Raw genomic sequence first — 27,882 nt, forward strand, 5'->3', positions numbered from 1 at the left:
AACTAGAGGCAGGATTTTCTCATTAACCCTTCAGTTCAAAGGTCAAGCTTACTCCACCATGAACTTGTGATGAGCTTTAACCACTAAGCTACCACCAGCACCAGCACCAGCACATTAGGCATATTCCTAATAAGTTACTATGGCATCTTGTTGGTAAATACTTAATTTTGAAATAATTAAGATCCTATTGAACTCCAGTTTCAATGTTTTGATTCAAATCTAGTTCATATTTTCTAATGCAATACCTCAAAAATTGAGTTTACGTCCATTATCGATGAATGTTAATAATATATTGACTACAGCACACCCATGTGGCACCTAAAGGTACTGAAGTAGATATTCAAGGATTTCAGTCCAACATCCAAGCTTTCTGATTGCAAAATCCATCAAGAAATGATTAAGCAGATATCAAAGAAATACGGTTGCCCAACCTTTTGACTTATAGAAGCTTAAATAGGCACAAATCTCACACATAATTATATATTCTTGTTCATAAATATCAGTTACATCGCTTTTCCCCACCAATTTTCAGAGACGGACCATTTTTAAACAATTTTACTTTTTGTTTCATAGGGAAATACAACCAGGCTAGCAGTTTTCTTGCATCCATGTGCATAATCCAAGGTGCACTTAGTTCCAGCATATTGCTTCATACACAGTTTGAGCACAGCAACAATTTTGACATTTGCAGGACACACACAAAGCATGTACACAAGCAAACACATCGTCCTTGATCTTTTTTTTGGTATGTTACACATCGAAGCAGCCCATATTATTCCTCTTTTGGCAGTCCTATATGAGACCACACAAAAACCCGGCACTGGAAAGTGCAATAAATACTGCTAGGGAGGAACCAAACACGAGTCTCGCAAGTTCCTGAACCTTGTGCTAAATAACTCTGGAGAATATACTGATCGGATCTTGAAAACCACAATATTAGTAGCACATCTTCATCTTAACAGGTTGCATGAGTCCATCCGTTATCAATGATGCACGTATAAAAATACCATCACGATATTGTTCTGTTGCAGCAGCTTTGGAGGAATCCTCCGAATCCGTTTCTGCGCTAGCATGGACAACCATAAAGAGACATACACACTTTTAAAGTGAAAAAGAGAGTTTCAGCACAACAGTCTAATTCAAGCTGGACATTTCAAATCAGTATTTCAATCAAAATGAATCAAGTACCTGTCTAACCCAATGACAAAGCTTTATACAGCTTCCCAATGTATTTCTATAAAACAGACATGGCTTAAATGAATGTTTACATGAAAGATCTAATGGCTTCTCATGTACTTTTACAAAAAGATTCCTTGTTTTACAGACGCCACCGATCTAAAATGATTGGTTGAGAACTTGCATCTGTAAAGTTGCATCAATCTGGTTTTGTCTAAAGGCAGCAGCCACGGCGAGCGTAGAAATAACGTATGGGACACAATACTAGCATTCGGTCCTGAGACTAGACCTTTAGAGTTTACATTCTTAAGCCCATGATTCTTGTACGTCTATCTCTGTTGAATTGAACGGTGAACGTCTCTCTTCTGGCGCGCAGTGTAGAAATCACCTGAGTTTCAGATAGGGAGGTGTGTTTTTAGGATCACTCTACACTTGTGGGTTGCTTTGGGACGGATTGTGGTTATCCTGGGCTCAGATGAGAAGGAAAGAGAGATGGGGATGATGGATGGATAAGGCTCTGGTATAAAATGTCATGGTCATCCTTGGTCACCTCCAGCCTCATCTGCGCAAACTCACTGAGGAAGAACTACATTCTCTCTGCTTCCTCCGGTAGACCTCGAGGGGTCGTGTTGTCAAATTGCACGTGTAAAACATCTGCTTCCGTTCTCTTTACAGCTACAAACTACACTCTGTACACTTTTTTTGTTGCCTGTTCCTGGTTCTCCCCTCCCCATTATGCTCAAAGTGAATTGGTTAGATTAGACAGCTCAGTTCTCAGGTCCACAGGTTCTAACAGATGGCTGCTGCATCGAGTCCTCCTCATATGGAGAGGGGCTGTACGGTTGGGGTTGTTAATCATCCACAGGCAGCTTGTCATCCAGCTCTAACTGACCACCCTGCTGTTCCTCAATTTTCCCAGAATCCTGCATTAGCTGCCGTCTCTGCACCTCAGCCTTCAGATTCTCCAGGTCCTTTTGGCTGTGTGAAGAATCAATGACATGAATTTAGTTTTTAACAAATTACAGCTGAAATATATTATAATTGTCCTATATATGTGTGTGTGTGTGTGTGTGTGTGTGTTGAATTGAGGTCCCCACGGGTAAACAAGCTAATATATCACACAGAATGAGGTTTTTTGAAAATCTAAAAATGCAGAAAGTTTCCTGTAAGGGGTAGGTTTAGGTGTAGGGTTGGTGTAGGGCAACAGAATATACGGTCTGTGCAGTAGAAAAAGCATTACACCTATGGAGAGACGTGTGTGTGTGTGTGTGTACTGTACGTATATGTACAGTGGGGGGAAAATTTTTTTGATCCCCTACTGATTTTGAACGTTTGCCCACTGACAAAGAAATGATCAGTCTATAATTTTAATGGTTTATTTGAACAGTGAGAGACAGAATGACAACAAAAAAGTTATAAATTGATTTGCATTTTAATGAATCAAATAAGTATTTGACCCCTTCACAAAACATGACTCAGTACTTGGTGGCAAACCCCTTGTTGGCAAGCACAGAGGTCAGATGTTTCTTGTAGTTGGCCACCAGGTTTGCACACATCTCAGGAGGGATTTTGTCTCACTGCTCTTTACAGATCCTCTCAAAGCCATTAAGGTTTCAAGGCTGACGTTTGGCAACTCAAACCTTCAGCTCCCTCCACAGATTTTCTATGGGATTAAGGTCTGGAGACTGGCGGTCACTCCAGGACCTTAATGTGCTTCTTCTTGAGCCACTCCTTTGTTGCCTTGGCCGTGTGTTTTGGGTCATTGTCATGCTGGAATACCCATCCACGACCCATTTTCAATGCCCTCGCTGGCTTCAGTGCCCTAGCCCTGATGGTACATGGCCTGTCCATCGTCCCTTTGATGCGGTGCAGTTGTCCTGTCCCCTTAGCAGAAAAACACCCCCAAAGCATAATGTTTCCACCTCCATGTTTGACGGTGGGGATGGTGTTCTTGGGGTCCTCCTCCAAACACGGCGAGTTGAGTTGATGCCAAAGAGCTGGATTTTGGTCTCATCTGGCCACAACACTTTCACCCAGTTCTCCTCTGAATCATTGGCAAACTTCAGATGGGCTGTACATGTGCTTTCTTGAGCAGGGGGACCTTGCGGGCGCTGCAGGATTTCAGTCCTTCACGGCGTAGTGTTTCCAACTGTTTTCTTGGTGACTATGGTCCCAGCTGCCTTGAGATGATCCTCCCGTGTAGTTCTGGGTTGATTCCTCACCGTTCTCATGACCATTGGAACTCCACGAGGTGAGATCTTGCATGGAGCCCCAGTCCGAGGGAGATTGACAGTTATTTTGTGTTTCTTCCATTCGCGAATAATCGCACCAACTGCTGTCACCTTCTCACCAAGCTGCTTGGCGATGGTCTTGTAGCCCATTCCAGCCTTGTGTAGGTCTACAATCTTGTGCCTGACATCCTCTGACAGCTCTTTGGTCTTGGCCATGTGTGTGTGTGTGTGTGTGTGTGTATATAAATAAATAAAAATAAATAAGACAATTATAAAATAATTGTCTATATATAATAGTCTAAATTTGTTCTTCAGCAGTTTTTGACAAAAAAAAAAAGATTTTATATATTAATATTTTGAATTAAAATATACTGTTGATGAAAATGACTAAAATACCACTGCAAGATATTTATTAAAGTTGGAATATGTGTATGTAGAGTAGAATAGAATGAATAGAATATAGAATAGAATTATATATTTCATTACATAATATTATATTATTAGTGCTATCAAACGATTAATCGCATCCAAAAAGTTTGTTTACATAATACGAGTCTTTACTGTGCATATTTATGTATATACAAATCTCACACGTGCATGTATATATTTAAGAAAAATGTTACGTTTATATATTAACTATATTTATATATAATACAAATTATATGAATGTAAACATTTAGATGAAAATACATGTAAATATTTCCAAATATATACTGCATGTGTGTGTGTGTGTGTGTGTGTATGTATATATATATATATATATAAATATATACAGTACACACACATTATGTAAACAAAAACTTTTATTTTGGATGCGATTAATCATTAGACAGCAATATATATTACATTATTTATAAACTTATAATGAAGTATTACCAACGTATAATATAAAGTATTAGCCACATATATTAATAATAAATCAGGCTTGTATTTGTATATAAACATTATTTTGTCTTTAATTGCAAGAGTTTGTAAGACCCATTATAAGCAGCGTAACCTATTCAAGCAATATGCTATATCTTTGCATACATATATATATATATATATATATACACACACACACACATTATATAAAAAAAATTATATTATACAGTATTTTTATATATACATATATATATAAAAATACTGTATAATATAATTTTTTTTTTTTAAACAATAGCTAATTCTTCATTATCTATACTAATCATATTTATTTAGCAAGCCCAGGATTTCATACTTATTTAACATTAACTCACATGTTTTGGTTACTGGTTCTACTAATTAATAATAAAAATTTAAAATAGTTTGAAAACAAAATGGTTGGTTAAAGTCATGCCAATCCTTGTAAAATCAAATATTCTATTAAAAAATTTACATGACAAAATATTAAATTGACATACTTAACCAAAAGATAAAAAAATATAACTTTCACTAAAGTAAATGGTGTAAACCTTTGCTCACCTGAGGGGAATAAATATGATGCCATTGATAATATTAAGCTGTTCCAGAACACTGGCCATGCTTGGTGCCGTAAACTACAGAGACAAACAGAGAGAAACTAAATAAGACATCAACAAAACATCCAGGCAACATCATGTAACAAAAATGTAGAGGTATGAGGCCCAGCACAGCGGAGGTGTGACTGACCTTGAGGGGCATTATGCTAGCATTAGATCCGTTCTTGTAAATCTCATTCATGGTTCTCTGTAGAGCCACAGCTTGCTGCGTGAGGTACTTCAGGTAATCTGAGCTCTCCTTCGTCTTCTCATGAGTTTCACCAACCTTAAACACAAGTACATCGTGTTTGCATCAACACTGATTATAATACTATTCTACACATTAGTGTATTACAACCTCATTATTAAATCAGGCTTGTATTTTTATATAATATATATATATATATATATATATATATATATATATATATATATATATATATATATATATATATATATATATATATATAGCCTTTGTATTTGTAATATTTCACAGGCAAAATACAGTCATTTCAGTGGGAGTATACACAATCAGAAATCGTGTGTGACTTAATGTAACTAACTTAATTCATCATTAAACATTTTAGCAGGTCCGATATACCGTACATATATGGTTGGCTGTACCTGGTTCTTGTATATGGTGTAACCCTCCTTCTCATGCTGCAGTGCAGAGCGGAACTCAGCCTTGCTCTCATAAACTCTGGCCACCAGGTGATGACTGCACAAGAACAGAGATGATGAACATATTTTGACTGCATCTGACACAATGATTTGAACTAGTGTGTAGTCAGGCGTATGTACCTGAGAGCTACTTTCAGGGATCGTGGCCCATGGTATTTGGAATTGATGGCCAGGGCGTTCTCAAGGAAACGCAGAGACAGGTCATACTCCATCACACCATGAAGCACCAGACCAATATTGCTCTACATCAGAGAGAAAGAATAACAGTGAGAGGTGGGCTTTGCGCCACAAGCCTCAACCTAAGGAATTCAATTTCCTCTCATCAGCCTTTTGGGGGTTATATCAGTACACTCTGTTTAATTTTTTGCAAAACTAAGGATGAGTATAGGTTCTGGACCAAAGGCTTACATCGAGCAGTGCCATTTCAGGATGGTCCTCCCCACACACCATGAGCATGAGGTAGCGAGCACGGTACAGCAGCTTCAGGGCTGTGGACAGCTGGCCATTGGCGAAGCAGTACAGAGCTAAATGCATCTGTGGAGAACAAACAAAACATTTACAGATCACAGAGACTTGTTTGAGGTTCATTTATTTTCATTTGTAGTAGAATAATTGTATATTTTCTGAGCAGGCAGCACTTATAAAAATGTGCAGAAAATGATGTAAATACTTACATATTCTTGAATAGTGTTGGGGTGTTCAATACCCAGCACTCTCTCACTCATCAGGACAGCCTTCTGCTGATTGCTCAGAGCCTTGAAAAGAGGGGGGAAATATCTTGATGAAATAAATGAAAAAGTATGGAAATTATACATTTGGGGAGCAGTTGCATGTTTGCTTGGTACTTGCTGGCTATTTTTACTTTTTTTAAATGTAGTTTTATTTAAGAGTTTGTGATTCTAATGTTTTTAAAAAGATGTTTTAGAAACTCTAAAAAAATACAGTAAAGTAATAGTGTGAAATATATTTTAAAATGTAATTTATTCCAGTGATGGAATTTTCAGCATCATTACTCCAGTCTTCAGTGTAAAAATCATTCTAATATGCTGATTTGCTACTTACTTATTATTATCAATGTAGAAAACAGTTGCTTTGCTTAAGATTCTCGTGGAAACCAAAATACATTTTTTTTCTTCTAGATTTTTTGATAAATAGAAAGTTCAAGAAACAGCATTCACTTGAAACAGAAATCTTTTAACATTATAAAAGTCTTTACTGTCACTTTTGACCCATTTCTGTGCCGTGTTGTGTCCGTGCTGAATATAAAATGTATCAGTTTCTTTTTAAAAAATCCTTCTGAACAATAGTATACATTTGTCTGCAAAAAGGTTTTTAAAGTAATTAGAAACAAATTTAGTCACTCATATCCAAACATTTGACTGATTTCAGGATGTACCTCAGGATGATCACCCATGATGTAGTTGAGTCGAGACAGAAGGCGCAGACAGGCACAGATCTCCACATGCATGGCTCCATACACATTGTTGAAAAGGTTCAAGGCCTCGTTGATGAGCTCACAGCCCTCCTTTAGGAAGCCTACAAACAGAGGACGCATCAATCAGCATTACAAAACCATCATATGTGAAATTTCACTGATGAGGGTGTGTTTTAATGTACCTTGCTGAACCTTGGCCTGTCCGCTTTGGAAGAAATGGAAGGCATCAGAGGCTTTGGGGTTGACGTGCTTCACAACGGGGAAGATGTTCAGGATGTCTTCCTCGGTGAAGGCCGGCTTATGGCGGCTGTCAAAGTTGTACTCCTTTATCAAGATCTGCAGGCGAAGCACAAAAGAAAGCCTTGTCGCTACAGGCCTGACAGAGCACCTCAGTGACAAGGAGCGAGATCGATAAGAGCACTACCTGAATGCCAGTCTTGATTGATATCTCCCTCAGCAGGGTGATCTTCTGCAAGCCGTACTTCTCCACTGCTTGGTCCACACTTTCACTGTGAAACATATGAGCGCAACACCATTAATATATACTAGGCTAAAAAAAAAAATCAGGGTGTTTGTATAGAACTAGTTCTCACCATTGCAGATTGAAGTGATAGTAGCTTTGTGCCTCAGAGGTGATGTTCTTCCACAGCTCACTTGGTGTTAAACTGGCCCATGCTGTGTTGTCCCCTCCACCAGGGACCCGGTTACGTCTCTTACGACTCTTTCTGCGGGACACCAGTTCATCCGCAGGGAGATGAGCCACAGCGTCTGGGAAAGAGCTCAAGAGGCAGTTCAGGAAGTGGCTCACCGCGGCGGATAAAGCAGAGAGCTCCACACCCTGCAAATCACAAACACAAGCATTCACAAAAGGTAAACACCTCTAACTAAAACAATCAACAGCTACTAAAAGGTAAAAATACAAAGGCATTGCCAATGTTTTCTTTTTGGAAATGTATAATGGCAAAAGGACCATGTAAATAAATAATACCATGGTAAACATATGGTAATCATTCATTTTCATAGTAAGGCACACTAAGTTTGGGGTCAGTAAGGAAGAATTTGTTTTATTCAGCAAGGATGCAGTAAGTTGATCAAAAGTGACAGTAAATGCATTAATAATATTTAAAATAAAATAACAAATTTCAAATGAATGCTATTCATTAAAGGACCCTGATTGTTTCACCGTTTTCACAATGTGTTACGCAACTGTTTTCAACATTGATAATAATAAGAAATGCTTCTTGAGCAGCAAATCAGCATATTAAAATCATCATGTGACACTGAAGACTGGAGTAATTGCTGCTGAAAATGCAGCTTTAAATAATAATAATAACCGTTTTATATAACAGTAAAAATATTTTAAATTAAATACATTTTTTAATTATCTTCAATTGTAATAAGTGCAGTAATTGTGCATAATAGTTTTTACTGTATTTTTGATTAAATAAATGCAGTCTAGGTGACCATAAGAAACAACAATGGCAAAATCTTACTGACTCTAAACATTTGATCAGTAATGTGTTACATTGTATTCCTGTCAATGTATATTATACCTTACCTGAAGATACGTTTTGAAGATATGCTTTGCACATCTGGTGATCAGTTCACCGATTCCTATTCTCTGCATGTACAAACAAAACAAATTAAGTCCATAATCTTTATAACGGTCTTTGTAATATAAAATATAAAATGAGCCTTTTCTTACGTAGATGTGTTCAAGTTGTGCTTTTGCAGGCATGCTGTCCACAAACTCCAGCACAGTGCCAAGATAACGCATATTAATGCCACGCTGATGAAGGGCTTCTGTCATTGTTGCTCCATCCATAGGCAAAGAGCTGTGATCTAAACAGTCTTTTACCTGTGAACATTATTCATGAATTTGACTATTCATTGAAAATTGGGTTCTTTTATCATTTCGATCTAGCTGCCATTTCATAAAGCAATAAGCCACTTAAAGCAGTGCATTATTATGACTTTACAAGAGTTTCTCATTGATTATTATATTTTCTCATGGTTAATAAACCTATCTGAGAAGGTAGGTGTTGTTTAGTGACTCACAAAAGAGGGGATCTGGCAGGACACTAGGAAGGCTGCAGCATCTTTGAGAAGCTGCTTCTGTTTCTGGATGTCTTCAGTGCTGTCATCAGGGAAGCGTACGCCTGTAAGAGATGGATGGAAGTCATGTGACCAACACTGCCTATATTGTCAAAAAGACAAATCACAATCCACGTACAAAACTTAATATATGCCATACCTGGAGAGAAGATATCTGGGTTGAAGCGAATGTCGAAAGAGGTGTTGCTGATGGAGCCCACGGCTTTACAGGCGTTGAGGACCACCTCTCGACTTTTGGGGTCTGTGAAAATGTTCCACAAAATGTTAAAATGCATTCCAGCTCACAAGCAACTACTAAATAACCACCACCATGAAAAGCAGAATATATAATAATAAAAAAAATAACACAAACTCAAAACAAAAACAAAAATTCTGGATTCTGGTTAAATCAGGGGTTTTCAAAAAGGGAACATTTGAGAGAATTTTTTATTATTTTTTTCAACAAAAATGTATACATGTGTCACCAACTAAAAATGTAAATATTAATACGATATAATACATTTATATAAATATAAAATATATTTAGATATAATAAAATATTAATATATAAACATTTAAACTTAATTAAAAAATTTGTAATACTTATTAATAATAAAAAATACTTATTACTTAACAACAGCAATGATAATTATTATTGGCTGCTAGTAAAATTTAAAAAATAAAGTTTAATTTATTTATATTTTAGTTTTAATGTTTGTAATTGTTACTGATAAATAACATCATTTAAAAACTCTACACAATATGATATATAAAATACATTTGTACTCCATTTATACTGAGAGAAAGTTTTAGATTTAGAAGTTTTAAATTATGAAGATGACAAAATTAAATCATTTTATAAAGTCCTTCACATGAAAAAGTTTGAAAACCCCTGGGTTTAATTATTAGCATTTACAACAGGATTACAGGATGACCATCACCACAAGTTAATCCTACACACAATAAATTAATGTGTTTTTTAATAGAAAAATTCTGATTTTCTAAGCATACCACAAAGATAAGTTAGAAGGGAGAGTGTTGTTGGGTGGAAAATGTGTGGGTAAAAAAACTGAAGTCCCCATACAGTGGAGCCAGATTATTACAAAGCCAATCTAGGAGATCCACGTCTCCTTCAATGAGCCTCAGAGAGAACAGGAGCAAACAGCACAGAGGAGAGATGCACTGAAAGAACACAGATAGCAAATGAAAAAAGACAACAGCAGGACGTCTAATGAGCTGATGACAGAAATCAGATGAGAAAAAGTGGGGGGAAAAAAGTATGTGTGCATGTCTCTGCCAGCTCTTGCTCTTGTTCCCTCTCAGGCTCTTTTCGGTCGCTCACAGGACGTACCAATACCGGATCCATCTTCTGCTGCTAAGGACTCAGCCAGCTCTTTAGCTTGGGCAAGTCCAGGAATATTTTCATCAGCTTCCTTACCCTCCAAGGGACTATCACACCCTCCATTCTGCCTCTCTGCAGCTGAAGGCTCATGAGTACCATTGGTGTTTGCTGTAGGAACCTCGGATTTCAGATCTGCTGGGGCTTCCTGGTTTTCAGAAGCAGAGTTTTCAGACACAGTCGTTGCCTCTGCGTCATCAGGGGTCAGAGTGGATTCAGAGGAAGTTGGGGAGGTTGGTGTGCCATCGGGAATCTTCTCAGATGCTTCAAGAGCCTGAGGTTTGCTTTCAGACTCTGCATCCGCAGTGCTTGTGTCATGCAGGGCTGCAGTCTTGTCTTTGTTTGCTTTCTGCTGCATTAGCTGGAGTGCTGCCATCTTCATGAAGAGGAGATATCTGAGGCACAAGAGGATGACATGTTTAGATCAGTCGACAAACTAGCAATTAAAGAGAAGATTAATTTAAATAAAGAGAAGTAAGAGTTACTGCTACTAATAATAATTATTATTTTTTATTAGTAGCAACTATTACAAAACGAAACTAAAATATATTTAATTGTTTATTATTTGCATATAAAATGTTATTTTTATTTTTGTACAAATAATAAAAATAATAATGATTACAATAATATTAATGATGTTATAATAACTATTATGTTAATTTTATTTACATACATTTTAAATCCATTTTTGTAATCGTTACCAATAATAAAATTAATAAAAACATTAACAACCTAAAGTTTGTCTTGACAAACTTTGTTGTCTAGTTTTATTATTGAGGCCATTATTATTACTACTACTACTACTACTACTTATCAGTATAGAAGCAAAAATAAAATGTAAATATTTATTCTAAATTTTTTTATTTTTGTAACAGTTAAAATTACAATCAATATTAACAATGATTAAAAGTAATACTAATAGCATAAACAATAACCGGTAGTAGTAGTAGAAATAATCTGTATAAAAGTAAAATATACAAATATTATTTTTAATATGTAATTTACATATTTTTATTTTTGTAACAGTTACTTATAAAAAATTAAAAATAATATTAACAATAATTGTGACAATAAAATGAATAATTATAATTGTTGTCACTATTATTTTTATTAGTATTATAAAAAATATATAAACATATACATATCTTAATCAACAACCTTTTGGAGTGCAAAAACCCAGACGTTGACCGGTTTTGTAAACACATTGCCCTCCTACATATTCACAGGAATGCTTATGATTCAAACAAGAACCTATTTGTGATTGAAAGCTATGATAACATCTTAAAATGCTGGTTTGTTTCTTTTACAAAGCTATCATATGACTTTGAATATACAGCTTCAGTCATATAAGCTATTTTTATGATGTCTTTTTAGAACCTGAAATCCACTGCTGGTATATAAATCATACCTTTATTTGACAACAAATGGGAAAGTAACATTAATCAGATTTAAAAAAACATGTTTATGAAATAGCAGGAACAAACCTGTGCTCTACAAAGGCCTCAATGAGCTCTTGGCGCAAGCAAGCCAGGCGATGGCGATGCTGGCGGGGGAAACCCAGCTTCTGGCTCTCGGGGGCGAGCTGTTCACCCTCCACCGGCAGGAAGTTGAGGTCAGGTGGGAAGGTGCGCAAAAGGTCCAAGATGTAATGGCGGCCATCGTTGCCAATGATACCCTTACACTCCACAGAGGAGCACAGCTCTACAGAGGTGTCTTTCTCGTTGAGCACAGCATGGTGCTGCACCTTCAGCGGGCGGCTGGTCTTCTCCAGAAGCTCTAGATACTTGGGGTGGGACACTACAGTCTTGCCAAAGTCAATAGAGCCATAGATGACACTCTGCTCCTGTTCGCGTTCCAAGATGCCAGGAATGATGGACTGTGCGGTTACACGGTAACCTCTGTAGTCCACCACCACCGTGCCCAGTGTGTAGAGTCCCTCCACGTCCACAGCACTGTACGCCCTCACCCCGTTCAGGTCGTTGGTGGGGGCGGTATGGGCAGCAGCGTCGCCGCCCAGCTCCCTGTAGTGGTCACGTACGTCAAAACCCAAGCTGAAGAAGATGTTGTTCCAGATGAACATCTGCATGCGCGTTTCCTCTCCAGGGTTGATCGCCATTACATTGCCATCGATCACCGCCATTGCGCCGCGCGTTGCAGCAGCGGCAAAGTCGCTATGAACCTAAGAAACAGAAATGAGTTTGTGAGCTTCACATCGTTGATCAAATGAAACCATACTTGTTCTGAAGCTAGTGTTGGTGTGTTCACCTTGAATATGGCTCGTTCTCTCAGCAAGCGCTCAGGAAGGTTCTTACGAGAAAGTTCTCTGGTTGTCTGGAGCTCCTCGTTCCAGTCTCTAGTCTATCACAGAGAACAAAGAAACTTTAATAGTGCTCTTTGAAAAAAAACAACTGAAGAAAGGATGATTTTAGGACATACTTGGCCAGGTATATGCTCCTCGTAACCCAGACGGGAGGTGTAGGCATCCTCTGCTCTCACACAGTCCATGGCATGATCAATCTGTGGTGCAGTCCAGCTGTACACTTGGAAGGGAGTGGCAATTCTCTCAAACGGATGTCTTTGAACCCTGATGCAAAATCCACAATCATTATCAATAAAATGATACACTAACAGAATGAAGACGAGAAAAAGTCTGTAAAAATTTAGACCAGTTATTTTCAACTAGGGAGTACTGATTTAAATAAGTATTTAAATTATTAAATTATTATTAATATTTTAAATTAATCTAACTCTTAAAAAAAAAAAAAAAAAAGCTAAAAACACAAAATTAAGACAAAAACTGAACACATTTATCAGCGTTTTTTTTCCTTTTTTTTGAGGAACATACAAAATAAATGTAAAATATAAATACTCCCAGTTTCTGTTATTAAAAATGTTGAAAGCCTGCAGCTTTCAGATTTCCTTGAAGGCCAACTTACAAAAAAGTAAGTTTGCATATTGCTGCTCCCAGACATCCTTTTATCTCACTCCTGAGATAAAATGGGTCACGTTTCCTTAAGCAGGCTAGAGTCAGTTGCTTCAAAGGAGTTCTCTATCAGTCCAATCACCTCCCATTCTAAGTGGGAGGTGAACTAAATTTGTATTAATAATAATAATAATAATAATAGTGTATTACCTCTTCTTTTGCAGAGCGGTGAAGTTCTTCTTGAAGGCGGCGCTAATCTGGCTCAGCAGTTCCACTAGAGAGTGGCTGAGGAAGCTGGGGTTGGCTGGCTTGGGATTGAAGACGTAAGTAGTGGACCTGCAATGATTATTTTCATGTTATGACTAATTACAGAAAAAAAAAAAAAAAAAGTCACGCAGTCCATGACGGACAGATCGTCAACAGCTAGTTTATGGTAATACAGTACATCGGACAGGACATTCAAATGCTCGCCTATCCTTCATCCATCGCAAATATGGCTTAATCATCTGTAATATGCAAGTATTAGCAACTTTACATGGCCGCTCCAACTAATGTTAACCTAGAGAAATGTACGCTGTTCAAGTGTCTGTGCGGAGCGTGGAAGCTGAACAGTAGCGTTCACTGCAGGACAGAGGGAGGCGCTCACTTGCTCTTAAAATACTCCGTAATTTTTGGTCATACAGATAAGAGTAATACATCTTTCAAGGCTGACAATGAAATGCCATGCTAATCAATCAGAATTAAGTATTGTAGTAAGCAACAGAGAGAGCAATAGTCCTCTGTCCACTTTTTAGTGACCTTGGTTTCAGAAATTATTTTCCAATCATTTTTCCAAAAAAGATTTACACTTTCACACTTTATTTAAAGGTCCAATTCTCACTATTAACAAGCAATTAACTACAACTTTTGCCCCAAACTCCTAATTTGCTGCTTATTAATGGTTACTAAGGTAGTTATGTTCAGTTTTTGGGTAGAATTAGGGATGTGGTCATGCAGGATATGTGCTTTATAACTACTAATAAACAGCCAATATGTTAATAATAGGCATGCTAATAAGCAACTAGTTAATAGTGAGAACTGTCCCTATGGTAAAGTGTTTCATATATATATATATATATATTTTTTTTTTTTTTTTTTAAAGTATCAGTTAAAGAGCTATACACCATGAACCAAATCAAACCAACAAGGCGAAGCAACATTACAAACTTTGATTTGAAACAGGAAAGTGTTTGAAAATCATACAAAAAGTACAAGACTGTGTGTCTGCGATTAATTTATGATCAAAAAACAGTGGATACATATAAAACTATTGATTTAAAAATGCCGCTGTATACAAACAATACGTTTTAAATTTTTAGCACATTTTGCTTCAGTTTTTTCATGAGGAATTCTACCATTATACTCAATACTGAAATAATGCTGACTAAAGGCTTCAACAAAAGCATATACCATCCATTAACAACCTTGTAGCTCCCATTATGCCTGTCTTTACAGCTTTGAAAAAAAAAAAATCAATTCCCTTATGGAGACAATGAAAGGGATTTTTATTTCCAGAAATGGTGCACTCAATAACTGATCACGGAATGCAAGCCTGACCAATCAGAATCAAGTTCTCTAGAGAGCAGCACATTCACTTACTGATTGAGGTAGAATCCGCGGGTGGAGGCAGTGATGCTGACGTGTCTGTCCTCAACAGTCACGATGTACAAATACATGAGGTCTCCATGCATCTTCCTGTTGCCAGGCGGAGGGTTCCAGCCACTCATGGTCAAGACCTTCAGGCACTGCATAGGCTGCAGACAGAGGCCAAAAGTAAACGAACATCTCAAAACAAAAGCAAGACATCATGAAAGAGTCATGGCAAAATCTGACATCTCCTACCTTCCAGTCTTTGTTCTGTGGCTGAAGGGGAACTAAAGGACGCTCTTTGCTGCCTGGCAGAATGTGTTCAGGCGGCGTGCAATCAATCTGCTCAAGTTCATTACCCTTCTTTTTGCGTTTCCCAGTATCTGCGAAGGTAAGTACAAACAGGTCATTGAATGCTAGCCGTCAACCTACTAGAAACCATTTAAGACATCTCAATCTTCCTGTCACAGACCTCCAAGGTCTCCATCTGTGAAGACACTGAGGAACGAGAGGGAGTTGCAGTCCACTCCATTATAAGCGTCTGATGGATCCAGGCTCTTCAGCAGGTCTCTGATGTGACGGACGTGTATGCGAGCTTCACGCACTGTGTAGGGCTCTACGGGAAGGAAACAAAACTGTTAAAAGCTCAGTACCTTCAAATGAGATGTATACTTGAGATTGAAGGTGTTGAATTGTACCTTCGACCACTTTGAGAAGGGAGCCTTCCTGCAGGCCTTCAATGGACTTGAGCTCAGCAAAGTTGTCAAGTACGTTGCCGTCGAGCTGCAAGGAGAAGCAGGTGCGGTGGCAGGTGTCCTCGCGGTCCATCAGAACTTGGTGGATTTCTTGCACCATCTCTTGTGGTGATACCTGAGAAGGAACGACAGATTTTGTTACAATATTTGGTTACAAATGTTTGTGTAATGGGCAGTCAGTGCAAGAACCGGACTCACCTGAAGGTCAAAGGGTTCAGTTCCTGGTGCTTGGATCTTCACAGTGAAGCCAGTGTCTTGAATTACAATCACTTCCTGCTCATTCGCATCCTCTGCATCAGCACTGCCATCCTGCTTGGAGTCGGCCTCCTCGGCCTGATCATGACCAGCGTCCCCATTCATCACTGCGGTGTCACCACGGTGCCCTGTGGATAGAAAAAAAAAAAATAAAAAAAAAAAAAAATAATAATAATAATATTGTGAGTATAATTTAAAGTAATATTTCACTCAAAAATGAAAATTGTCATCATTTACTCACCCTCATGTCTTTCCAAACCTGTATGAATTTCTTTCTTATGTTGAACGCAATAGAAGATATTTTAAAGAACCAAAATGTTGTTGGTCCCCACTGACTTCCGTAGTAGGGAAAGAAATACTATGGAAGTCAATGGGGACCATCAACTATTTGATTACCAGCATTCAAAATACCATCTCAACATAAGAAAGAAACTCATACAGGTTTGGAATGAGATGAGGGTGAGTAAATGACGACAAAACATTCATTTTTGGGTGAATTATAACTTTAAATAAACTTTATGAAAGCGTATAAAGTTTTGACATATATTGACTAGCGAGGTGGAATTTTTGCAGGCAACAATGAACACAGCCTTGATGTCCAATTCGCATACTAAAGACTGTTAAAACTGTTTTGTTTTTTCCCCCAAATGAATAAAGATTCATAAATCATTTTCGAACTGACTTGTGATTAGTGATTTAAATAAGACTCACTTGGTCAGTTAATCATTCACAGAATTTACTGAGTTCAGAATCCAACTTTTTAATTTTTAAAAAGTCGGAATCAGACTTTTTAAAAAAAAGAAAATTCTTGGATCTTAAATGGTTCATTTTAGGAAGCAAATAGCTTCCTAGTCCTTTTGTTTATCCCAAAGCACTGATTAATTAATTGTAGTCAATTAATCAAGTTTTTCATAATCATGAAAAACTTTACAAAACTAAACACAAAAATTGGCTTACTGAAATAAGAGCTAATTTAAAATACTAAAACAGTATATAAATAATACAAAAATAACACTGTTTCAATAATTGTTATATTAGTTAATCTTCATAATAATAATTAGTTACAGCCCTCTACTTACAATATAGACCTCACTAATCACTTAACTTGTCGTTTAGCAGGTACTGCTTAGCCTGAAGAAGTTGCTTAAAGGCTAGTGGATTTTTACCAGTAGGTCAGCCAACTAGCACAGCGGTCAGCTTCTGAGGGCTTGTGACACTTCACACACTGTACACAATACAGCTCCCACAGCGCAATGCTGGGCTGCCATGGAGATCTCCACGGCAACATTTTAAGTCCTGGGTCTCAGGGGGCAATCATTCCCGGCACGCTCTCCGGCTGAATGCTGCCGGACCAATGCTAGTGCAATTTCATCTGACTCAATTGTCTGAGGAGATCCCGTCTGCCTTACTGATTGATTCACTAACACAGATCTGCTGAGGCTGCATGTTTTGCCACACATTGAATTGAATAAGACAAAAGAACTGAAATTCCTGCCAAGGCAGGCATGTTTTGAGATGCCACAGCTGTCTCAGCCGTAACTCTCTCAGCTAAAATACACTGTTTGCTTTAGACAACTGCAGCATGTCCTTGGCTCTCCTCAATGGTCATGGCTATAGCAACAAGCAGCTGGTCTCACACTACAGACACCGAGGACCACACAAAACCCAATCCCTATATACAAAAAGCATGATTTATGTATTATATACTTGTGCCCAAGAGTAAATGGCATGTAATGAGTAATTTCTAGTCACTGTCTAAAAGGAATGTGGAGCTTGTGCTTGCTTTCAGTCAGTTACAGCAGCCACCATAAGTTCAAAGTGAAACTGACTGTTTCTCTTCAGACTTAGTGGCACCATATGGTAATTTTATCTTGCTCTAAATTGAATGTTTACACAGATCGCCCCCAAACCAATCCAAATCTAATCACAAGCATTAGGTCAGGTGGTGGAAGCCTATTTGTTTTACCTCTTTGTCGCCATCTCTGTTTGAAAATCTGGAATTGCAGTTCTGTGCGGAATTATCTTCCTTGTGTGGGGTTGTGCTGTGGCACAGCTCCAGTGAGGATGAATCTAATGTTTTGAGGAGTATGTGTGTCAGTCTGTCAGTCACCGCACCGGTGTGGATACTGTACTTAGGAATCACAGATTCTAGCCTACGTCTTGGAATATATGACTCAAATAAGAATTTTTACCATATATTGCCATCTGAACAAGTAAGTAACAAGTCTGACATGTTTGTTCTGACCAACTGAGGAAAAAAGCATTACAATAAATCTCGCTACCAATGGTAATTAAATCTAACGATCGGTTAGCTCGTATCACATCTCTAACCGTGCAAATTATTATTATTATTATTATACTTTATTCTCAAATTATTAATGTTAACAACATAAGCATTGCGTGACTATGAGTATAGTGTGTATTAGCGTGTAGATTTCAATTTCTGTACAGTCTAATCTAACTGTCATGCCATTCAAATTTCATATTAACAAATTCTTTTAACCCAAAAAGCAAACTATGCTCCCTTCGAACTGGTTGTCTTTAAAATACAAATCTTGTGTAATCCGAGGCTATCTGTAATCAGAAGCACATTTAAAACTGGTATATAATTTAATTTCAGTCACTTGTGTTTCATAAACACGTAATCCTTTCTGGATTACAATCCGCCATCAAAATTATACATTTAATTATTCTAGCTGCTGTGAGAAAAGGCTATAAACGATCCGCCACCTGCAGGATCCTCACATGCGATATCCTAGTAGCCGGGAAAACTTCTTTATGTTTACAGACGTGACGTAATGACACAGTGCCATGCTCGAATTTCCCGTGAAAACCTACCCGTACTCAAATTAGAAAACATTATAATAAGTTAACCGTTGTGAATCAGACTAAAGTAAGGTGATAGTTTTGAACACTGGCCGGTTATGTACTTGCTCAAATATTGATTTCGGATAATTTTTAACCCAAGAAAAGTTACGGACTGCAGCTTTAAGTATAGGCGCTGTTAACACAAATTTTAAACCATCTTAATGTAGGGAAATTCTGCAAATGGTGTACTCCAAGTATTTTGCCAAAAACCATATCTGACACACAACAAACAGGATAAAAACTTTATTTTTATTAATTAAATTGTGATCCTTTTTACATTAATCTGTGACAAAATTTGATGTTATTTACACTATTCATTTTAAGGATCTCAAAAGTCCTTATAAATACTGAGTTTTGTCTATATAGTTTTTATACATTTTTCTTAGTTAAACAAATGAAAGTTACTAAATGAAAACAAAAAATTTCTCCTTCACAACTAACTCAAATAAAGTACATTTATGTTTTATGATTAGGGATGTTCATTTTAACCGTTTAACCGTTAACCGACCAATAAGAATTTTGACCGATTAATACAATCAGTTAAACGGTTTAAAGTCACTTATTTATTTATTTTTTCAGTAATTTATCAAGGTATTTTAAAAGGTTTAATGCATGGTTAAAACAAGCTACGCGTACTAAAAAAAAAAAAAAAACGTTTTTAGAGAGAGAAAAACATAAGTCGCCTATAAGTCGCATTTTATTATTTCATTCAGAAATAGGCCGACGCGAATTACAAATATTATAATAAACACTGTAAACATAGCTATGCTATTTTAGTTCCCCTCACTCCACAACAAATCATTTCAATTAACAGTAGGCTATTTAGAAAAGAACAAGAATTAAAAATTTAAGAAGCTATAGTGACAAACCAAAACGAATTAAGGCTAAAACGAAACTGAAACCAATGTTGGGTCTCTCGGTCGACACAAAATCAAATGTTTCAGTATTCGCGTTGTATTTGAATGTCCAAATATTATTTACCTTTTATGTAGCCTAGGCCTACTTCACTTGCGTTCCAATATCCACGTAAAACAAAATGTTTTGCATAACTTCACAGCGGTACGGTGATAACGCTTAACGGCACAGATTTTACTACATATTTAAACTGAGCAGTGTGTTTTGTTTTTTTTTCCCATATGTTTGACTGATTGTTTTTTTTATAATGATAATAAACAGGCTGCATTGTCAAGGTAGAATGCTAAACTGTGTGCGGCGCTGGAGATATCACTTGATTTATTTATTTTTTTACTCCTTTTAGTCATGAAGATAATCGGCATTGTAAAAGGTTAGGGTTGTTTGCTGCTTTTTGCGCATGTAAAATTAATCCCCGGAAAACAAATGTTAGTATTTTTAACGGGTCACAGACACTTATTCTTTCTATTATTTAAAATAATCTTGTCGGTTAACGGTTAATAATCAGTTAACGAGCGTCGGTTGTCGGTTAGGAAAAATAACCGAAATGAACATCCCTATTTATGATACTTTATTTTAGTTAACGTTTAGGGTAAACACTCACCAAAATCTATATTGAAACATTTTTAGTGCACAAGATATTGGTTTCCATACAAAAAGTTATGTTAAAATAAAATATTAATCTCTCACACAAAAATATTTACATTTTATTTTAAATAACAAAAGCATTTCAATTAAGATATACATCATTAAATTCAAAAGTCAACAACAAGGCATTCAATTTGATCAGTTATATAGTCATAATGAAATGTCATCTAAGCACACTGCAACATCTAGACTAGTCCACGTTCAGCTAAGTAACATTCAAAAATCAAATAAAACATACCAAAAACACATTTAATTCATTGGGGATGAACACAGAAACTAGCCTCATTATAAACCTCTTTTTAAATGGATGTAAACTTATCTATAGTCTCTTATGGCTGGAATACACTACACGATTTCTGCCCTGATTTTCCACAGATTTACAGTCTGGAGAAGTTGATGCTAGTTACCAAAGATCAGAGCCAGCCTGCAGATTTGAGTCGACTGATTCCATAGAAAATCCATTAACTTAACTTAACCATCAGTTAATACTTAAAGTCGGTTTATGAAGTATTTACATAGACGTTCAATGTGGAAGAGCTTAAAGGGAGCACACCGAGCTTAATTGTAGGGTTGTTCCGATTCCGATACTAGTATCGGAAATTCCACCGATACCACAAAAAATTCTGGTATCGGCGAGTACTTGAACCCATGTACCGATCCGATACCATTTTTAAACAAGACCTATAGTTATGCCCGCTAGCTTTGCTTAACGCTGCAAATAGGAAATTAATTCTTCTTTGCTGCTCAGAATGCAAACACAGGATGTTGTGCTGCCACAAGCAACCACTATTTAGAGCAGCAAAGAATAAATACAAACGTGGTAGCACATTGCCAGTAAATCACTCGCGTATGTGACTAAATCTTCACCCTGGGCAACTAAATAATGTATAATATTAGCCACTGGCTAATAAATGCTCAGATTATACTCGCCAGTGTGTGAGTTGGAGGCTATGTATAAGTTTAGCAATCGTCACTCTCCGAACACTCTGACTGAGTGCTTCAGAGTTTCACTCTCCGTCAAGCGATCTGTGCTATTTATCAGTTCATCTGAATGGATGCGCAGCACACCTGTATTTGACGTACCTTAAGCTCTAGTGTTACATGTAGCGCGTCAATTCCGAATGGTATGTAAACAATATTCTTTGTTGTATTTTCCTGTCAAAATAACGGAGTTCCTTTGGAACTCTTGAGCTTTGAAGAACTGCCGGGTTCTCCAGTAGTAGGCGGAGCTAATGTGCAAACGACAATCTCATTGGCTGGCGCTCACCTATTATGGTCCCTGGTTTGATTTCAGCAAATCAGTTTGAGCGAACGCAGACAACGTAATTAATATTCATGAATCCAGCAGCTCGTTAATCCTTAGTGCGTTTATGTTGTTCTTAGTAGAATTCATAGTATGATTATTATCTTATCAATATTATTGATAGTTTCCCCCCCATTTTTTACAGAAACACTGAATGACCAAAAAAGCACCACCACCAGTCCTAAGTTCAGTTAAAATTATTAATATGCATTCATACATGGTTACCAAGTTTTAATTCTAATTGCTAAAGTTATATCATTAAATAATACTCGATTATCATAATATATTTATAATGCTTGACTGACTGATGTTGAGTGTACTTTTAGATATTTAAATAGATGTGCCATTTTCCAAACATTATATATTACATTTTTTTGTTTACTCGCCAGACTATCTATCTATATATCTATATCTCTATCTATCTACCTATGGTGAAGCACACCATAAAATAATTGTATCAATTCATACAGGTCTAGTAGTACATACTGTACAGCTGTATAACCAGATACACACCCAGGTATCAGATCAGTACTCGGTATCGGCCGATACCCTGAGCCTAGGTATCGGAATCAGTATCGGGAAGGGGAAAAGGGTATCGGAACATCTCTGCTTAATTGGAGCAGCAACAATTTTTTATAAATTTCATGTAATATTTATTAAAATGACAGGATTTTTGCTAAATAAATCATGTATTAAGTTCATACGTATTTTAATATGAACAGCTATTATTAACAATATCTATGAAATTATACTTTTTCTTATTGATGTCACACTGAAGCTGTGTGATTTTCATAGTAGTGCACCCTTTAAGCTCACCTTACAATAATATGAAATCTTTAAAAATTACAGCACTGTAAAACCACAGACCAGCATTAAACTGTCAATTAGGGGTGGGCGATATAGCCTCAGAATTATATATATATATATCATTTTTTATATATCTCAAGAATATTTGCAATAATGATATTTATGACGATATGCAAAAAAAATGGAACGCAGGCAGCAGCATTTATTAGTGCAAACACAATGAAGGGCATTTTCCATCCTTTTCCAATGAGCTACTGCCATTGATGACAGACTACCTAATTCGAAGTGTAAATCTATTGTCATAAGGTGGCAGAAGCAGCATTATAGTGCAATAGTAGTGACCAGTATTGGGCATTGGGTCGTTATATCATTGATATCGCGATATGACACTTTTTTATCATGTAAAAATTTATACCGGTATTATAGTGGACGGTATGATATGGCACACCCCTACTGTCAATTTATAATATTATGGATGTAAATGTACAAGCCAGTAATGCCTGTTAAGTATCATGTTAGCGTAGCACACAATCATATACAGCTAGTCAGCTAACTGTGTTCTGTAGCATCTGCACTGTGTTGCTAAACCTATATTTTGGATCTAATGTAATTATTTCCCACGTCCAAGTTCCAGGATATAATATGCAAATGTCTGAACATTAATCTCTAAATTTTACAATAAGTAGTGAAACTAACCCAAAATAAAGGCTTTAACATCTAAAAAAAAAAACACATTTAAAGGGCTCCTCTTTTGGTGAAAGTTTTTAGACAGCTTTCAAAATGGCCGCCAGACAGTGTGAACACATGGAGACTCATATCTCAGTGTGCAATGATCTGATTGACTTGATATTACAGGAGGTATATAGTAACATCATTTGGTTAAGACATCAAGTAGGATAATACATAATTTTTTCTTTTTATAATCTGATCTCAAAAATGGAAGTGAGCTTAATGGGTACGTTTACCCTATTTTATTTTAAAAGAAAATGTTTATGATTTTAGTTTTAGATGATCAGAACAACAAAATGAAGATACATTACTGAAATCTGGATTTGCACAGCCCTAAAACAGTGGATCTCAACCTTTTTGACTCCAAGCACCCCACTGTCCAAAACAATATTCAGGGTCCCAGGCCCCACTTTTCCAGTTACGCATGATTGACTGGATAAAGATTAAAATTAACGATTTTTAAATATATTTCCCCCTAATAAAAGCTTGGAAGGCTAGAGCTTCTTTTGCTTCTTTTAAAATCATTTCAAGTCATCTTAAGTTCATTTTGTAAGCTTGCTGAGGCCCCCTGGATGAGAACCACTGCCCTAAAACAATTTCAAACCAGACATTTCATTGCATCATAACAACAGCTGGCTTTTAAACAGATCAAAGTGTGTATGAGGTTTGTGCTTCGGCATTGCACAATCCTAAAGTCAATCCCCTTGTCCTTCAGTCCTCCCTCAGCTGGGTGAAGTCCAGTTGTATGGCACAATTAATGAATGTGAAGGCTGGAGGACCAGACAAAACCAGTTTACATTAGACTATACTAATATGCTAATCTCCCTATGACACTAAAGCAAAGCATGTTCCAAGACTTTACTCCATCCTTTATCCTTTAAGCCCATCGCAATCTATATAGTGTGAACAGTGGGAGTTCAACACATTAGCACATGCATCACATATGACACTGCTGCAGAAGTTCAATACAGTTTAGAATAAAAATAAAACCATGACGATTAATTTGCAACCCTGAAGGTAAATCATTCAGAGTGCTCAGGACAGAGATATTACACCATTACACTCCTAACTAGGCATGCTTATTGTTTTCCCTACAACAAAGTGAGTTTTATCAATGATAAAAAGGCAAGTGCAAAGTCCCATTGTGAAAACAATAATGCTTCAACAGCTATCTGAAAAAGCAAACTTCCAAAAGGCAGCAGCACAAATTGGCAGTTAAACCTTCAGTCATGCACAACAAGGGACACCTGCCAAGCTTTATCACAACTGAGATCATGTTGGCATACATGAGAGACATAAATGAAGCTGCAGTCTCTATAGATCCCCTGTGGAGTGACATGATGTGTTGGGACAACAGTGCACGGTGTTGAACATTTGGCATTAGTAATACAAAAGCTGCAGGCAGCGATCCTTGTAATTTAATCGGTGCAAAAATGTAAAACGATTTTTTACAGTCAGCATCCAATAATACACTGTAAAACTATTTAGAGTTGTAAATAAAATAAAGACTACTGGAGTACATTTTATAAGAAAATACTATTTCAGGTTTAACTCAAATGTGTTACTTGCTGTTTCTTTGTAATTGTTTGTAAATTTACTAGCAAAATTTGTTTTTACATCAATTTCTTTTCAGTGTAGGATGGATAAAAACTAGTCAGATTCAGCTGATCATTTGATTTCAACATAGCTGCTCTCATTAGGAATATGATGCTGATCAAAGGTTGCAGATTGGCAATAAAAATTACAGTATAATTACTAAAACTGCATGGCAAACAAAAGATGTCCTAACCAGCTTCCTAAACATCTTTATTAAGCATTTATTACGTATATAATAACGCAATTGCATACATGTCAACTGCACAAAGACATCTACTTTCACAGCTCATGAAGAGATCACATCATTCACAATCAGACATCATCCAGAGCATCAAATCCAACACATCAAACACAGTCAAAGGCTTGTCAGAGAGTGACCCATTCCACAACTGTCAGGTGCCATAATGACAGTCAGTCTCTTCCAAGGTCTCCTTAAATGTGACACGAATTGCTGCAGCTAGCTAACTGACAGTGTGCACAACACCCGGCTATTTGCTCTAAAACGGATCTAATGACAGCTTATACCTCAAAAATAATTCGCAAATTATAGGATCACTCCTACGTGATAGCCAAACTGTGTAATCCCAACACTTACCAAACAGATCCCTCTATATTTAACTGGTAGCAATAACCTTCTATCGGCATACATGCACCATGACTTTCCATGTGTGGCTACTTCCGCTTCCCGGTCGAGGAGCGCAACACTTTCCTGAATGAAAGAGGAGGGGGGCCAATAAACAGGCGCGCGTTTAAACAAGCTATTAATTACTAATACGATAGTTTTTTTAAAGTAAATTATGTAAATTTATACATATAATGGGCTCTTTTGGCAATTAAAAACAATTCAATACAGTGTCACCTACAAATTGGACCGTAGTAAAACCCCGCTCTCCCTCTCTCGCTCAATAGTTCCGTCCCACTGAAGGTGACCTTCAGTTTATTGGTGCTCCTGCGCGCTATTACAGAACATGTGCGTCAGGATCTCACACACAGCTAGCGGACAGGCTACTAACAACACTTTACACTGCTGATAATGAACGTTTAATGAAGTAAAACACCGCTGGATTAATCTCTAGCGTTCAAGTTTAAGAACTTCAGATGGTCGTTTTATCCCAGATCTGCACTTGCTATTGACTTTGCTGCAGCAGGCATACAGTAAATATCTTGCTGAAAGTCTTATTAAATTGCCATATTGCAATTAACATTTTTTTCCCGACGAAATATTTAAAATTAACTGTAGTACTGTTTCATGTAAATGCAAATTGCTATATAAAAAGCTGAACTGGGACACATGAAATTACAATAAACACTTTCTTTCTATTTTCTATTCTATTTTTGTCACTTCTGTGTGTGTATTCATGCAAAATAATACATACATCAACTTACATTCACCTTTGCTCACAAAAACAATTGATAAGGACCACTACAACAAGTTAAATATTTACCTAGTAATAACGAATGAATGAAAAAAATCAGAAAGGAAAGCCTAATCACACCATTGACACAGAATGGACATTTTATTGTTAACTACATTTATTATTAACCTATTGAGAAAAACCCTGTGAATGAGTTTATCTATAACCAAGCACCTTGATAAGATCCAGATCAAGAGCAGTACTTAAAGCACATTAGACAAGACATAAAAATGAATGGCCTGTACAAGGTTGAAAGCGCCTACTTCCCTTTCAGTAGCATAATGGTGTTCATGGGTCTACAGCAGACACCCCTGCAGTACTTTACCTGTTTATGTCCTTTGTTGCCTACTACTTCACTTTGACCTCTATCCAGTCAATCATACATCAGATCTCAACACTGATTTACTCTAAACTACAATGGACTTGTGTTAAAATACATCAAGATCAGTAAGAGCAGAGTGATTTCTTCATGATACAGTGTAACTTAAATGGCCAGTTCAAAGCTCGCTTACCGCAGGCACATGGATCCTTCAAGGCTGTCTTGCTGGTTGCTGTCTCGCCTTCCCGGTTAACGGGGTTGCAGTTGGGCACTGATGCTGGGATGTCACCCGTCTTGCTAACCATGATTCGTTTCCCACAAGACTTATTTGGTTTCGGAGTTAGCAACAGATGTCCGTTGCTGAGGGCTGTGGTGCCGGTCTGTTGTATGGCCTTCTCCGTCAGACGGAATGGCTGCCTGGTTACATGCAAAGATATTACAAAAACAACTTAACTTGCGAAGGACAGTACTCAGCCTGGCTGTCACACGTGGTTTCTCCTCCTCTTGACCTGCTTGCCTTTGTATTTGTCCCACCCACCAACACACACGGCTACGGAAGCCCGAAAGCTCCACTTGGAGAAGAGCGTTTTATTGACTCGGTTTAACGTTGGTTGTTTGGTGCGTTCTTTATTTAATACAGTTCATTAAAATATGTGACTTGAACCAGATTTGAAATTCATGGCTGTAAATTAAATGAAAAAAAGATAAAAGGATCTGCATTATACCTCAACAATAGTAATGGCAGGTCCGACTCACTTCAGAAAATCGGTTCTTTTGAGCAGTTCATTTCAAAGGTCCGGTTTAAAAACGATTCAGTAAAACACTTACAAATAATTGTGTTTTAAACCCACTTTAAAATAGTTAATGGTAAGCCTACATATCCTTCAAGTGAATTTGTGGAAGCAGTAGGCCTAATTGGATCCTTTTAAAAAAAATTATTTATGCTACATTGTATTTTGAATACAATGATTCTAGGTAAATTCTTAAATGTAAGTGTATGAAGACAAAACCTCTGTTTTATGTGTAACTATTGTCCATCATTTCCAATATCTAAACAGGCCTGCAATTAAGATGAAGAGACTTGAGATGAATAAAAAGACCCATCTTTGTTAATTTGTACATTTTACCCCAAACTTTATTGGTGTGCCTTGCTTTATAAATTATTTATTTGCACTGATGAATGCAATTATAAATGTGTATTTCGTTTATCGTGTTTAATAAAAAAGCTATGTTGT

The 27,882-nt window shown here is 37.0% G+C and overlaps 1 protein-coding gene across 3 annotated transcripts; it reads right to left on the reverse strand.

Annotated features, from left to right (window-relative positions):
- Positions 1 to 466: 466 nt before the first annotated feature.
- On the reverse strand, positions 467 to 27,195 carry cluha (clustered mitochondria (cluA/CLU1) homolog a). Of its 3 annotated transcripts, none has more exons than XM_058744441.1 (26): positions 26,841 to 27,195; positions 15,994 to 16,178; positions 15,739 to 15,910; positions 15,513 to 15,656; positions 15,296 to 15,423; positions 15,053 to 15,207; positions 13,625 to 13,750; positions 12,928 to 13,075; positions 12,757 to 12,849; positions 11,976 to 12,670; positions 10,531 to 10,886; positions 9,253 to 9,354; positions 9,057 to 9,157; positions 8,704 to 8,856; positions 8,557 to 8,619; positions 7,592 to 7,836; positions 7,423 to 7,507; positions 7,181 to 7,334; positions 6,960 to 7,099; positions 6,238 to 6,318; positions 5,972 to 6,097; positions 5,684 to 5,805; positions 5,507 to 5,600; positions 5,034 to 5,168; positions 4,848 to 4,921; positions 467 to 2,154 (listed from the first exon to the last, which is right to left on the reverse strand). In XM_058744441.1, exons 1-26 carry the CDS (start codon positions 26,950 to 26,952, stop codon positions 2,028 to 2,030), a joined length of 4,116 nt encoding a protein of 1,371 aa, XP_058600424.1. In that variant the 5' UTR covers positions 26,953 to 27,195; the 3' UTR covers positions 467 to 2,027. The 3 variants fall into 3 exon arrangements, with proteins under 3 accessions (XP_058600424.1, XP_058600423.1, XP_058600425.1); XM_058744440.1 differs by having other exon boundaries at positions 10,444 to 10,886; XM_058744442.1 differs by lacking the exon at positions 26,841 to 27,195 and adding an exon at positions 25,509 to 25,633 and having other exon boundaries at positions 10,444 to 10,886.
- Between the last annotated feature and the right edge of the window lie 687 nt (positions 27,196 to 27,882).

This window comes from Onychostoma macrolepis, chromosome 15 (assembly GCF_012432095.1).
Source record: "Onychostoma macrolepis isolate SWU-2019 chromosome 15, ASM1243209v1, whole genome shotgun sequence".
Classification (NCBI taxonomy): Eukaryota; Metazoa; Chordata; class Actinopteri; order Cypriniformes; family Cyprinidae; genus Onychostoma; species Onychostoma macrolepis.